This window comes from Rosa chinensis, chromosome 4 (assembly GCF_002994745.2).
Source record: "Rosa chinensis cultivar Old Blush chromosome 4, RchiOBHm-V2, whole genome shotgun sequence".
NCBI classification, from domain to species: domain Eukaryota; kingdom Viridiplantae; phylum Streptophyta; class Magnoliopsida; order Rosales; family Rosaceae; genus Rosa; species Rosa chinensis.
This window is the reverse complement of record NC_037091.1, coordinates 36082790-36097906: the sequence shown is the minus strand read 5'-3', so window position 1 is coordinate 36097906 and position 15117 is coordinate 36082790. Positions and strand designations below refer to the sequence as shown.

Genomic DNA, 15117 nt, shown 5'->3' with positions numbered 1-15117 from the left:
CTATGGATGGAGGGAGGGGGAGAGAGAGAGAGAGAGAGAGAGAGAGAGAGAGAGAGAGAGGAGAGAATGGGTTTTGCGGATGGAGAGAGGGGGGGGGGAGAGGAGGGTAGTTTTGGAAGAAAAATATTGTGAATTGATAAGAAATATTACAAAAATGCAAAGGGTGTGTAGATTGTAAAAGGGGGTCTACAAATTTCACCCCCTTTTTTTTATTCTTCTTTTTTCATATGTGGTGACAAGGTATGGAACACTTCCCTAGATGAGCAAAACCGCCTCAAAGCTCAAGTCTTTAACAACTCAAGTACTCCATTTTCAAAAGGCAAACTTCTTTACTACAACATTTGCAGATTGTGAAGAAGAATCACAACCCAAAGAGACCCAAGTAGATGATACATTTTCATGCACCATATATGTGCCATGTTTTGGAACAATATAAATGTATCAGCTTTTGATGTCCCAAGTAGATGGGTATGTACTAGAATGCTTTTATAATTTAAATGTTGGCTTGGATGATTGGGAAAAGCACCTATTTTGCTTTTGAAGATCAAAACATTGGTTAGATTACTCATTTGATGGTTTGCAATGTTTACATTTATTGAACTACTGTTCATTTGGTAAATGACCAAATGAATGCACAATTTAATTTAAGAATAGGATGTTCAAATGATCAGACAACAGGATAGATATAATGGCGACTGCCGTTGTCTGAATGGCCAAAATTTGGACAAATACACTGCAATCATTCATATTACACATCAGTTTTTAACAAATTAGTGTCTTCTAATTTATACTCACACAACAGAAGCAATTGAACTCTGTTGTCCAAAAACTAAATCATACAACAATTGCAATAGAACTCTGTTGTCCCAAATGTAAATCATACAACAAATATAGTCCAAGCATTGAAGTTTGAGGATCAATCAGATAACACACAAAATAAAAGTATGTTGTTTGATAAGCTTAGCATACAACAGCTTGAAACCAAGCACTGTTGTTTGAAGGTAGCGCCTCAACTGCTCCGCAGCTGTGCATGGCATCTACCGAGCCATCACACAATAGTTATAACACATACATGTTGCCTGTGTGTTTCTCAGACAACTATGTTCCACCGTTGTCTGAATTTTCAACAGACAATGGCTCGCTCTACAACGATGGCACTTCAAATCACACAACAGTTTTTGCCCGTCGTCTGATAAGGTTTTTGGCATAGTGTTAGCAGCTTTTGTAATTAAAAATATTGCATAGTACATTCTCTAGACTGTAGAGTATGTGAGTTCTCCCATTGTTGGATTGGTAAGAGAGTCCATCTTGCAGTGAAATAATCCAAACTAAAGTATAATTTGGAGTAACAATAAAAGTCTTGAATATGCATTATATTTATGTGCAAGCGGTTTTTCCTCACTTTCGCTGTTATCTTCATTTGAGTCAATGTTCATAGTCACATCACTTTAACATTAAACATAAGGGTTTTTGTTCCTTTACCCCATTATTAGAGATTTTTTTCCCACTTACCCCATTAATTTTTTTAATTCCGTCTTACCAAAAACACTCTAAAGAGGTATTCCCTAATACCTCATTAAGATTTTTTTTTTGTTTTTAATTTTTTTTTAATATCATTTTACGCTCACCATTTTGTTACTTAGAGAGAGAGAGAGAGAGACCATCAGAGACTTCGCCGGTGTCCTGTCACCGACCACCGGAATCCGGTCACCGGCTGCCGTCCATCGGAAAGGTGTTTTTGCTGCCAATAGACGAATATCAGTCATGTGTTGCCCCCCCCCCCTAATAGACAACTATCAGCCGTGTATTGCCCCCCAATAGACGACTATCAGCCGTGTATTACTCCTCAATAGACGACTATCAGCCATGTGTACCCCAATAGACGACTATCAGCCGTGTATTGCCCCCTAATAAACGACTATCAGCCGTGTATTACCCCTCAATAGAAGACTATCAGCCGTGTGTACCCCAATAGACGACTATCAGCCGTGTATTACCCCCAATAGACGACTATCATTCGTGTATTGCTCCCCAATAGACGTCTATTGCCCCCAATTTAGAAACATCTATTGCCCTTTAATAGACGTTTATTGCCCCCCAATAGACGACTATCAGCCGTGTATTGCCCCCAATAGACGTCTATTGCCCCCCAATTTAGAAACATCTATTGCCCTTCAATAGACATTCAAAACTTTTTTTCTTTCCTTCTATCCCATTACTTAAAAAATAAATAAAAATTGATTTGGGCACCCAGAAAATGCTCTGGGCACCAAATTGGAGCAAACCCACCATCATCGCGTTTCTGCTGCCCAACCAAACCCATGTTTACTCCCTTATGCTGCCCAACTCTGTCTCTCTTTGTTCTCAGTTCTCTGCGGAGGTGGAGATCGGAGAGCTCAACACCTGGCTGGGCATCATCCACATATCCTAGTGCAAAAGCACCCAATCGAAACCAAATCGACAGATCCTCCAGAAAAGCTCTCGACTCCTCCACGCCAGCGGCTGCTCCTCGCTGGCATCTTCCACGAAGCTCTTCTTGGGTTTGAGCATCACCGACATCTTCCACGGCGCTCTTCTTAGATTTGAGCATCACCAGCATCTTTCACGCCGATGTCTGCTCCTCACCTGCATCTTCCACGGCGCGTCCTCGATCGGACAGGTTGACCAGAATCCTAAGCTCGTTGACGTAGCTACTCCGCTGCTGGGAGTTGAAGTTGACAATCAATTGGGCGAGAAGATCAGCCCTAAATGCTCCGGCCGAACTTGATGTGGACGAAGTTCCACAAGCCCAGCCGAACTTGATGTGGACGAAGTTCCACAAGCCCAGCCGAGAGAGAGAGAGAGAGAGAGAGAGAGAGAGTCGTGCTGAGAGAGATGATTGGCATAAAGTGTGATTCAGTAATTAAATTAAGGGCAAAATAGTTATTTCGGTTCAAATTGGGTTAGTGGGAATAAAAATCTGTTGTTGGGGTAAGTGAGTTAATTTTGACTCATTTTGATGCTTTGGGTCAAGGACCCTAAACGTTATCTAAAACTTTAACATTTGTTTTTTTATTTTTGGTTTTTTATTTGTCTTTTTTATTGGAGTAATGTACTTTTGATTCAACATATTTTACCAAACATGCTTAGTTGCTTTAATTTGCAAGTGCATGTGATTGTAATAGAGTGCACAAGCCCTTAACTCCTCAAGCTTTATAGTACAAACTCATACCATTTCGGGATACTATACATTTATACAAGCTCAACTTGAGCCGCTTATATTTTGAGTTTCTACAAAGATCATATGTACTTATAGGGTGCGGCTATTGCCACCCTACCATTTTCTTTGTTCATCCTACATGCTCATTACACCCTACATATTAATTTCAATTATTAAATTTACTTATCTAACCCAATTCTGTTTCCAAAAATATCCTTATATGACATATCTAAATAAATTAATTAATTAACGAAAATCTCTCATTTAATTTATACCAATAAAAAAAACTAAAATATATTAAAGTTTCCTAATGAAATCATAATCTGATTTACTTCCATTTTTTTTATTTTTTCTTTCAGTTTCAATGTTCTTCTATTTCAATCCATGTCAAAAAATTAGTAAGTTAACAACTATGAGCAATGAAGAAGGGATTGATTTTTTTTTTTTCGTGTTTTAAATTTATACTTTCAGCTTTCACAAAACATATTGCAAAGATTTTGATGAAATTAACAGTAATAGTTATGTGAACTGAATAACGAATTAATGTTGAGGAGGCAACAAAAAGACAAAAAAATAGTAATAAATTTTAATTTGGGTGGAGAAGATGAAGATTGATGTTGTCCAATGAGAAATTAAGTAGTCTTTGTATGCAATTAATTAGTTATGTATTTCGTTTTCCCTACAGATTTGTATTTTAGAAAATTAGTGTACTTATTAGTCATTTTGTAATTGGGTAATATAGTCTTTCAATAATTCAAATGTATGTAGGGTGAACTAAGAAAATTGTAGGGTGGCAATAGCCGCACCCATACTTATATATACCAAGTCCGAATTCCAAAACAATTTGCTTCATCTACTGCGATGAAACAAAAAGATGAACAAGTATTCAAATTTGATAAACCACTGAAATAATTTCAATAATTAAATGACTATATGAATGTGAACTTAATTAAGTAATAAGTTTGACTAGATGATACGCTAGCAATTGGTATCCCCATTGCTCATGAAGCCAAAATCATAACTACTTCTTTGCATTACTCTCTGTAGGGAAAATTATAGGGTCCTTGACCCAAAGCACCAAAATGAGAGAAAATTATCCCACTTACCCCAGCAAGAGATTTTTATTCTCATTAACACAATTTAAAGAGAAATGACAAATATACCCTCAGCTTAAGTAATAAACTACAACACTGCTATGCAATTCTCTCTCCCCTCTCTCTCCCTCCCCTGCCAGATTCCGAATCCGACCTCTACGATCAGCGTCTCTCTCTCTCTCTCTCTCTCTCTCTCTCTCTCTCTCTCTCTCTCTCTCTCTCTCTCTCTCTCTCTCTCTCTCTCTCTCTCTCTCTCTCTCTCTCTCTCTCTCTCGCAGAAGGGGCCAACCCGTGGAACTCCATCATTGCCAGCACGGCCACTAACGGCTTCCTTTATATTCGACCTCCAATCTGGTCTCTCTCTCTCTCTCTAAGCTTCGATGTGCCCTGAAATACCTAGACTCCGACTTCGACTCCAACGCCGATCTGTGGCAGAGCAACAGACCTACCTCCGCCATCGAAACCTCCGAAACTCTCCTCTCTAAGCTTGAATCCTTTGAGATTCATCACCTTATCTCCGACTATTTGACTGGCCGATCCTTCAAAGCTAGATGACAAACTTGCCTCCGAATTGTTCCTTATTTATAGGCTCTGCCTTGACGCTGTGTCTTCACAATTTTTCGGCAAGCCCTATAAGTTTCAGAAGGTGAGGAAGGCAACGGAAGGGAGATGAAGGCGGAGATCGAGCCCACTTGACGCGTGGTGTGCTTGATGAGCAATTTCTTCAGAATTTCGTGCCACTGCTCTGCTTCTGCAACAAATCCCAGATTCCCGAGTCTGCAACCGGCGAAGGGAGAAGAGGGAGAAGACATGGGTGCCCAGATCTTTTTTTTTTTTTTTTAAGTAATGGGACAGAAGGAAAGAAAAAAAAGTTTTGAATGTCTATTGGGGGGCAATAGACGTTTTGAATTGATGTAATCTCCTTGTTTTTTTTCTATAATCAAAGGTTTATTTGTCTAAATTTAGGGAGATTAGTTCCCATTCTTGCGACTGAAGGTCCTATTAGGGGGCAACAGACGTTTATTGGGAAGCAATACATGGTTGATAGTAGTCTATTGGGGAGCAATACATGGCTAATAGTCGTCTATTGGGGGGCAATAGACGTCTATTGGAGGGCAATAGGGGAAATAGAGGTCTATTGGGGGCGAAAAAACTTTCTGATGAGATTTTCAGCAAATTTCAGCGGGCGGTAGCCGGTGACCAAAGTCCGGCGGCCGATGACCGGACTCCAGCTGCCGGTGACCGAGCTCCGGCGAAGTCTCCTATGATTTCTCTCTCTTCCATTGACATTTTCCTATTTGTTCGAAATCCAAGTGTTCATAAAGTTAACTACACTAGATAAAAAAAAAAAAATTAAATTAACAACACTCGGAACTGTATTCATTCGCAAAATTACTAATTGATTTCACTCAATATCAATACTGGAATACTAAACCAGAGCCTTGAAGCATACCTGGATATGTAATCGATCAATATAAGCTTCTACAATCCAGTGCTCAACGCAATCATGCGCTTCTTTTCCTTCAACAGCCTAAAATATCAGTAGATCAAAACAGAATCAAAGAACTATAGTAAGCCATGGCAATCATGAACAATCAAAAAGTCAGGAAACCATCCAAAGAAAACAAGGAAAGTTGATCAAAGCATGATCATACCTTAAACTCCTTTTCTTTAAATCGAACTACAACTCTCCAACTCTCTTCAAATTGAATTTATTTCTTACTCCAATTCTGCAAATAGCCTCCTTTAGAACCAAAATCTTGAGAAAACTTATGGGCTCTTCATGATTTTATCAACTTTTTGAGTAAGGGATTGGGATTGGCTACTCTTGAGAGTGAAGAGTCGGGGAGGAGGCTGTTTGAGTGATTTGGGGCTTGGCTCGGGTTCAAATTCATCCATTTGCCTCGATGGACTAGGGCTGCCACCTGATTTCTCTGAGGAAGCAGTAAACCAACAACTGTGTTTGCAGTTTTTTACAAGGTATGTCAGTGTTTGTTCAGTATCTTTTAACATGTTTGGACAGTTTATTGTCAAACAACTTGGCCTTTAAATTAGTAGGGTCTGGCTTGGTTTTTAAAAAATAATCTACTCGTGGAAACCAAAAATCTAAATTGTCAAGATGGATTGAATCTCCTACAAACGATCCCTTTACCATGACCAAATAAAAGAAAAAAATAGATTTCTTGTAGATCTCAGGTTTCCCTTCTTATATAACTCGGATATCCAAGTGTGAAGTGGTAAAAAACAAATCCTCACTAGTATTAGGATAGTATATTTGGGAACTTTCATATGCTTACATTTACAAAAATGATATAAAGAAAAATTACCAGTACAATACGCAATTGGGATCTTGAAAAGAAAATCAGAAACAAGAGCATGTAGATGACAAAGGAAAAACATATAATGACAGAATTTATATTGAGGAAATGAATAGGGCAATCTCAACAAGAAAATTACTAAATCCAAGGAAATGATTGAAAGTGGCCTCTTTAAAGCAAGTGCAACATATATCGTAAAATCATTCTACAGCCATATGCAATAACATTGATGGTACTCAATTTCAACCTGGATGGATCCAGACATTTCTTTTGGCCTAATGTATTTTAAAGTAAATACAACCTACATCACAAATTCATGAGTATAACTTAAAATTCAGACACACAAGACAATACTTCCCGAGTTCTGACCTGGTTGATTACACAGAAAAAAAAAAAAAAGTAAATAAATCTCACAAAATATCCTCCTGACAGGCTACGCTGCTGACGCAGTATAGCCTCTATAAGTTACATCTCTCGTCAACCTTTCTTTCCACATATCGAACTCTCGTTTCATTTTTGTGTCCCTGTTCAATCAAAGACTGCACCCCAAAGAATGTTGCAAGCTTTTCCTTATTAAAAGAATGTGGGGTCTGACCTCTTGTTAGATACATGGGAAAGGAAAACTATTTTGATCGAAACAGGAGGATGAGAGGGGGCAGAAAATTTAAACCAACTGTATTTCCCCACACCAAAATCGAGTATAACTGTTGAATCTGAAACCCTATCCAGCTCCTAAGATTGCACTGCCAGCCTCTGAAGATGCTCAAAAAAGACCTGAAGACTTACATCATCTGTGAAGATCACATCTGATCCAGCAGCCATCTCATGTGCATTGTTGTATGTTGCCGAAGGGTTCAACTTTGCTAATAAGAACCTTGCCTGCAGAGCATAAATAGGATATAAGACAACATAGACAATCCATGATTAATATCTACAATACACACACACACAAATATATATACTTGGTCTCTCTCAATAAGGACCAAGTAGGACTTTTACATGAACAGTTACAAGAACTGTATGTTAAGAATTTAAATATCGACTAAAATTTAAAGACTCATAACAACCATTTCATTTAAAAGTCCTTGCTTGGTCATTATCGTAAGGTCCTCATTAGAGGTCCTCCTTATTAATATACAGCAGTGTCAAACTATTTCTGAAATGTACAGTAACTACATCTGTAAGTCAACAAATTTCTAATTTTGTTCAGAGAAACACTACTTGATTTTAGGCAAGTACAGATGCAAGCAATACCAACCTGGGAACCATGCTGATCGCAAACCACCAACCTAGGGACAGGGAAACGTTCACGAATGATCATCTGTGTATCATCATGAGGAGCTTGCAATAATTGTGCAAATGCCTGAAACACATATAGATATGTCAATAATAAGTTATAACAACTGCAACATATGCACAGAACCAGTCTGGGAACCATAGCATTAGGCACGCATACCAGGTGTTCTTGCTGATTCTGGTATCCCATGTTACGCCACTGTGCTATTGTCATTCCATGGAAAATAACTATACTAAAATATGAATCCAACAACAGAATACGATCAGCTGCAATGGAAGCAACATCCAACAATGCTGGCTGAGGTAGAGAATTAAATGAGTATGATATTAATGATGGTTGAATCATGACAGCAGCATTGGTGATATTTTCCCGATTCAACAGCATGCGAAAATAGGCAGTTTCATCTGGACTGTTGTTGAAAACCTGCAAACTCCCCATTTTAGATCCAAATATGGTAAATATAATACATAGTGCATACAAACAATCAATATCAAAATGAATAAAAGAAGAGGGGCAAATCATGGTTACCTGTACAAATTGCGAGCGCCGGAGATTGAACATAAATTGAGGGAATAATGAAAAACATGGATTTAAAGTAAAGGATGCTGGATCATCTTTCCGATAGTCACCAAATTTGGAACAGAGACGAATAAGTCCCCGATCCAGCCATCGGGTAGCATCAAATGACTCCTGGATGAAACAAAAAACAAATTTGAGAATTTAGTGTTTGCAATGTTGTAGAAAACCAAACAAATTAAACTTGGTAAAGAACCAAGAAAATACATGTCATTGATAATACGAGGGTAGCCGCTGAATATATTCGTAATGGAAATACCATATAACTTTCCTTACAACCTAGGAAAACGAAACTGATCAAACTTCCAAAAATAGAATAATTTAAGAGTATAACAATTTAGAATCGGTACTTATCAATAAGTATAGTAAAATTATTTTAAGTGTATATCTTTCATTTTTAGAAACTCCAAGCTCCATTTAATCCCAAAATGGAGAGTTATATCATACATTATGTAAAAAATGTGACAACACATGCAAAATAACAGAAGATGGAGTTATTGGAAAATACCTCCGTCTCCATTTTCAAAGACGTTTTTCTTGCCATTACTACAGCAGCAGTCTCTTGGTCAAATCCTTGAACCAATTCCTGAAAGGTCAAAGTTCCCATGTTAACCGTCTCAAGAAAAGGGAAGTCTGCATGATGTTGCCTTATTTTGCCATATGAACACCACACAAAACAGGTTCCATCTTTATGTGTTTTAAATTCTTGTTAAAAAAATAATAATAATAATAATAACAAAAACATTAGACAGATAGCAGCAAAAACTTATCAACAGAACTACATCTCTAAACCTAACATACTTAAATGGTCCATACTGGCAAAACTGAAAGATTTCATAGAGTTAAATAATTTTTTCAGTACTTGCTAACTGCAGTAAGGAAGAGAGAATATTATATTATCTGAAGGTGGTGAACCTAACCTAGTATCGACCAACAATCTCAAATGCACTGTTTTCAACTTATGCAAAACCAATTAAACAATATCAACACACAAAACCAAAAACCAGCTCGTTATGCAAAATACATGGCTAAAACGAGTAACAAGCCAATTTTGCATGCTCCCTTTACATGTATTGTTCCAAATTAGGCTTAGACATCGATTTAGCATAGGAATACTGGAAAGTTAAGACATCAAATTACATAAAACGAGAGATACAAAGAACATGACTTGGTAGGAAATGTTTGTGTGCGTGTGTGTGTATTCCATATCAGAAAACAATCATGCAACGTCAACATTGGAGTCCCAGAAAAAAAGGTACTTTAAAAAACCAAGCTCCACCACACCCTGCTAATTTACAGGCCAAGTTCCTTGACAACAAAATGTCCCAAAATGATAAAGATACTGTACAAACCTCTGAGCTAACAGAACTGTCTATCCATCGTCTAGTAATTGTTGTTACTCGAAGCATCATTTGACCTTGAGGGTTTTGAAAACTACAATAACACGAGGCAAATGAAACTCAGGCGATGAAGACATTAACAGTCAACAAGATACATTTGTAACCCAAGATCTTATATAATGCACTCTTCTTGTAATCTTCTGACATACCTTGTAAGGAACTGCAAATACAATTGTGGGTTTACTGTTCCTGGTGTATTTGACTGATCACTTGATGATAGATCAAAGAAAACTGTCAAGCAAGTACTCCTGTCAAGGCTACACATTTTCCACGCTGTTGTATTCCCTTCTCCTATGGAAGTATCGGCAACAGCAGGTCCTTTCTGCCAGGCATGTGATAGTTAACATCAAATTCCACAAGCGCAAGCCTCATTTCTACTCACTTTAAACATCTAAATATAACACCATATACACAAATAATAACACGTTCTCAGTGATCAAACCACCTTCTCCAATGACGTGCAAGGTCCAATGACCCCCTGAATTTTGATGTCCTTTGAACAGTTGATCTCAAGGGTGCCACTGAAATAAAGAATTTCAGGATGAGCTTGACATTTCATAGAGTAGAGTTCAAATAAAGATAAATAGTGAAATTCAATCAAAGGATGAACAAGAGATGAAATGGGGTATAGAGATTGTTTTCATGTGTACATGCACATGCATGAAGCATTGAACATTAAAAATTTTCAACAGCTACCAGTCCTACAACTAGAAATTCAAGTGTGAACCGCAACTGCCTGTGATAATTCAGACCCAACAACAGCAAAACAGAAACCAACTAACATTTCACTGATCTAGTTATTTACGATATCATAGTGCTGACAAGAAAATGCATCCCTCAGTACTTCATTGCTACCTTTCTCTGCCAATACTATTTCCCCCACCACCGAAAAAAAAAATCATGAAAAAAAAAAAAAAGCAACTGACTTGGGCCTATATCTTAGAATGGTTATTTTTGAACTTCCTATCATGCCCATGGTTTATATTATATCAAAAAATGGTAACACGGGGAGAACTGCAGTTGACAACAAAACGTGAGGGGAAAAAACTACCTTTTTTTTTTCTTTTTTTATTATTTTTGTTATAATTTGAGTCTATTTAAGGAAACAAAAAACCAAATGGCACACACAGAGTGCGCAACAAGAGGCTAGTTTATCATGGTTAAGCAGCAAGGTCTACATGCATTTAAAGTCAAAATCAAAGAACAGGATTCCATATTACTGCATCATTCTCATAACTATGATAGTACATTCTATTACCCAGACAACAACTCAAAATATGAAAACTTGAAATTTTTACAATGTTGAACTCACTTAAAACAAAGGCCAAGAGACTGCTCCCCTTGTTCAAAGACACGCCTGAAAGAATCTTTGAATACAGAATGACCAAAACTTTCTGCCAGAACAACAAGTCCACCTGTCTTTTCAATTGCAACTTTCATTTCTGCAACGCCAACCTATACATTACAGTTCCCTCAAGTCAATGCATGGTCAAGTAAATCCAGGTAAAAGTTCTAAAGAGAATGAAAACTGATATATTCTCAAATTATAAGCCAAGATAACTTTAAACAGCTGAAGAGGACAACCCAAAAGACATATTCAGACTTGACGTAGTGACCCTCAAGAGGTTCATATTAAGAGAGAGAGAGAGAGAGAGAATTGGGATCCTCACTGTTCAAGCAGATACAAAGCAAAAAAATGATACAACAACAAAAAAAGAAAGGTTGTCAGTCAACAAATCTGACATTTTTTTTTCAAATCTTTTACACTTGCACTCCCTTTTATATACATTCATGTTTTTTGTATGTACTTGTGAGTGCAAGTGCAGGAAGTGTTGAAAATAGGAGTCTGAAAAAGGGACTGCAAGTGAGAAAACACTCCCTTCTTTAAAAGAACAACTTTTTAATACGTATACTATATTTCCTATCTACTTTCTAGAGGATCTAGTATGAATATCTGAATATCAATAGACAGTTGAATTCCTCAAGTTAAAATAGACATAAGATATATTATTTAGCCTTGAACCATAATTTGAAATAAAAATCTAATCAAACAAAAAAATTGCTAAGAATAGCTTCTGAAATATAAACATGAAATTGGCAATATCACAGTTAACTGTTTAACTTTAGACTTGGTTATTCAAATATAAATCCTTAAATCTTGATCAATGTACAACTACCTCTGATGCTTTATTGCTTGTTGATAAAAAAAAAATCAATGCCATAAGCTCATCAAGGACATACAATTCAAATATAATAGTTTGGCTATTAATTTCATATACCCATGAGGGAGAAGGGTCATCACCTCTCTCAACCTTTTCACAAGAAATCAATTTCAGATGATCATTAAAAGCCTTAACCTCATGCTAATTTGGCAACCAGCTACTCTAGGAGCCTAACAAGCTACATAAGTGAACCGTTGCACTATTTAGAATTCACCAAATACGAAAATCGTACGCCGATCAGCACATGTAGTGTACATGCAAAACTAGAAATTCAGCCTGAAATGCAGAAGTAACAACTGAATCAAAAGACAGGCCAAGACAAACCTGATCCAGTGCAGATGCGAAGAGGTCTAAGACATGACCCTGGCTAACTAGCTGCTTCGCAAGACTATCATAAAACTTGACTGCTTTCTTAAAGTATGGGGCCGCATCCTTATCCAGATCTTTATGGGAACGTACTGGTTCTGATAGATCTTTTGAAACGATCTGCATAATATCAACAAGATTCAATATATTTATCTTCCAGAATTTGGAAAACATATTTCAAATATTACTATTTCCGGGCAAGACAATTCCACTGATCAATTAAGAGATAACATAACCAAGTGACCCCAAGTCCAATATGCCTACCTAAACTGTAATGCACAAAGTTACATATGCAAAGGAATTAAGACCAGCCAGACATAAAGATGAAAAAAAATAAAAATAAAAAACTCAATAAAGCAAATAATTTACTTTAAAAGTCTTAGAAAAGGTTTGTGGAGTCAAGTAGCAATTAGGACCAGACAGCACAAATTTTTAAAATTGCACGTAAAAAAAAAATCATATAATTTAAGTTAATCTGACACTTGAGAAATGGATTGCTTAAATAACAGACTCGAAGTCCTGGACCAATTAAAAACTAAAAAGACTTGGTAGACAAATTGAAAACAGTTATCAAATGTATTGTGAATTGTTGGAGGTTGCAGACTAAAACACAAGGCAGAGGAAAGATCAATAAGGCTTCAAACAAGAAGACTGACTATGCCTTCTTAACAACTAAATTAAAGTATTGAAGAGAGAAGACATCCAGGAAAGGTTTTGGTCGTGTACGACAGATACAAAGAACACAACATACCATCCTAAGTTTAAAACTTATTACAAATGAGACAGGAATCAATAATGGAAAAAAAAAAATTCTATTTGCATCGTGGGCACACATCATATTTCAATTATAATTATTCCACTCCGGGTGTGATTACTGAAGCCTATCACGAAATACATATCTCAATAAACTAGGAGAATGGGATCTCTAAAATTAGGGATTGACATGACAAAGAATACTTAAAATGTGTAATGTACTGTACAAATTATAAAATAATAGCCAGAATGATAAAGCATTTACCGCTCCTGGCCCTTCAGTACACGGACCACCAACCAAGGCTACAATCCGTGCCCCAGTTCCAGCCACACAAGCCCCAAGCAAACCGGCTGCAACACTGACCGCCACTCCGGTACACCTAGACGACCGATTACCAGGCGGCACAGGCCACTGGTCGCTTTGCAATTCATCCAACAACTGAAATTCACAACACACATTGGATCACAACTCAACCATTGACAACCATCTAAAACAAATCCACACAAAAACCAATGAATCAATCAATCCAAACCCCAAACTCACCGCATCGAGCGTGTATTCACATTCCGAAGCAGGCAAGAGAAATCGGGTGACCCCTGAATTAGGAAACCCATTCTGCAACCCCTTTGGCTGGTTGTACCCTCCTCCAACAGGACCGGGCCTCCGGCCGGAACTAACCAGGCCCAATTGCTCCAGAATCTGATCCTTGGAAATCTCCTTAGTCCCCCTAAACACATAGACCTTGCTCAATTCGGGGAACCCCAATTCATGCACCTGCACCTGAGTCCCGAAGGAGATGAACCCAACCAAAGCATTCTCCGGCAGCAGCCCAATCGCCTGCTTCAGCGCCGATTTGACATACCCCATCTCCTCCTCGATCATACACGTGTCGAGCACGAAGACGAAGACCGGCGCCGGGAGCGAGTGGGTTGTCGAATCGATGGGGAGGGAGTACTGGACGGTGGTGTACTGAGGGTAGAGCTCGCCGGGGAGGTTGGTCTCGGAGATCATAGAGTAGTGGGGAGGGAAGTGGTTGCGCTGGTAGCAGAAAGGGCAGATCCAGATCTTGGCATTGAAGTCGACGCGCGAGAAGGAGTTGAGGACGGCGGAGCAGGTCTTGCAGCGGAGAGGCGCGTAGGGGAGCGTGGGGATGTCGGTGTGGAAGCGGATCGGGGCGATGCAGGCGGCGAGTGGGATCACGCACTTGCTGGCCTCGACTTTTGTGCGGGGCCAGACGTTCCACGTCATGCGCACTCCGTCGATCCCCTCAGGGTCGGTGTTCGCCATCTCCGACATTGCACAATTCCCGAGGGTTTTGATCGGAGGATTGGATTGGGGGAATTGGGATTGGATTTGGATTTTTTTTTTTTCTTTTTTTCTTTTTTTTTTTTGGGGGGAGAAGAGAGGAGACTCGACGACCCCCGTGAGAAAGGAGAGAGAAAAGGGGTCACCAGCAATTCAGAGAGAGAAGGGAAGAGAAAGAGAGAGACGCAGAAATTGGAGGTGGGTATGGTTTATAGGTGTTGTTGGGAGTTTCGAAGGTTGAATCGGGAATGTTTAACGCTTTTGTGTTTTATTATAAGAGGAAGATCCTAAGGTTGTACGAGAGAGAGAGAGAGAGAGGGAGTGCCGTCTTCTATGACAACCAGTTTTCCTTTCCTACTGCTCCATCCATGAACACGACTGTCTTTTCCTTCTTCTTTTTTTTTTTTTTTTTCTGTATTTGTATAGATATAGAGAAATAAATGAAAATAATTGTAGACTACTAAATTTGATATATACCTCTAGTTACTTTTGAGAATCGTTACATGCTCACTCCTTTACGCAAATGGGAAAAAATAAAAAAATAAAAACTTTCTATTTTTTGGCGCAACTCAAATAACCGCTCAAT

At 38.3% G+C, this 15117-nt stretch overlaps 1 protein-coding gene across 1 annotated transcript; it reads right to left on the bottom strand.

The window, feature by feature from the left end:
* Positions 1-6764: 6764 nt before the first annotated feature.
* LOC112196844 (protein transport protein SEC23) lies at positions 6765-14867 on the bottom strand. Its single transcript, XM_024337312.2, has 12 exons — positions 13770-14867; positions 13491-13664; positions 12431-12592; positions 11197-11339; positions 10330-10405; positions 10034-10206; positions 9837-9918; positions 8993-9070; positions 8437-8598; positions 8068-8331; positions 7870-7974; positions 6765-7490 (listed from the first exon to the last, which is right to left on the bottom strand). The coding sequence occupies exons 1-12, from the start codon at positions 14520-14522 to the stop codon at positions 7344-7346; spliced, it is 2319 nt and encodes a 772-aa protein (XP_024193080.1). The 5' UTR covers positions 14523-14867; the 3' UTR covers positions 6765-7343.
* Positions 14868-15117: the final 250 nt, after the last annotated feature.

Bases quoted from the DNA above. Each gene is read 5' to 3' on its own strand.
- LOC112196844 (XM_024337312.2), bottom strand. From the start codon at position 14,522: ATGTCGGAGATGGCGAACACCGACCCTGAGGGGATCGACGGAGTGCGC. The intron at 11,340-12,430 runs GTTTGTCTTGGC...TGTAATGTATAG, and splicing joins TCGCATCTGCACTGGATCAG to GTTGGCGTTGCAGAAATGAA. The intron at 10,406-11,196 runs GTGAGTTCAACA...TCTTTATTTCAG, and splicing joins TCTCTTGGCCTTTGTTTTAA to TGGCACCCTTGAGATCAACT.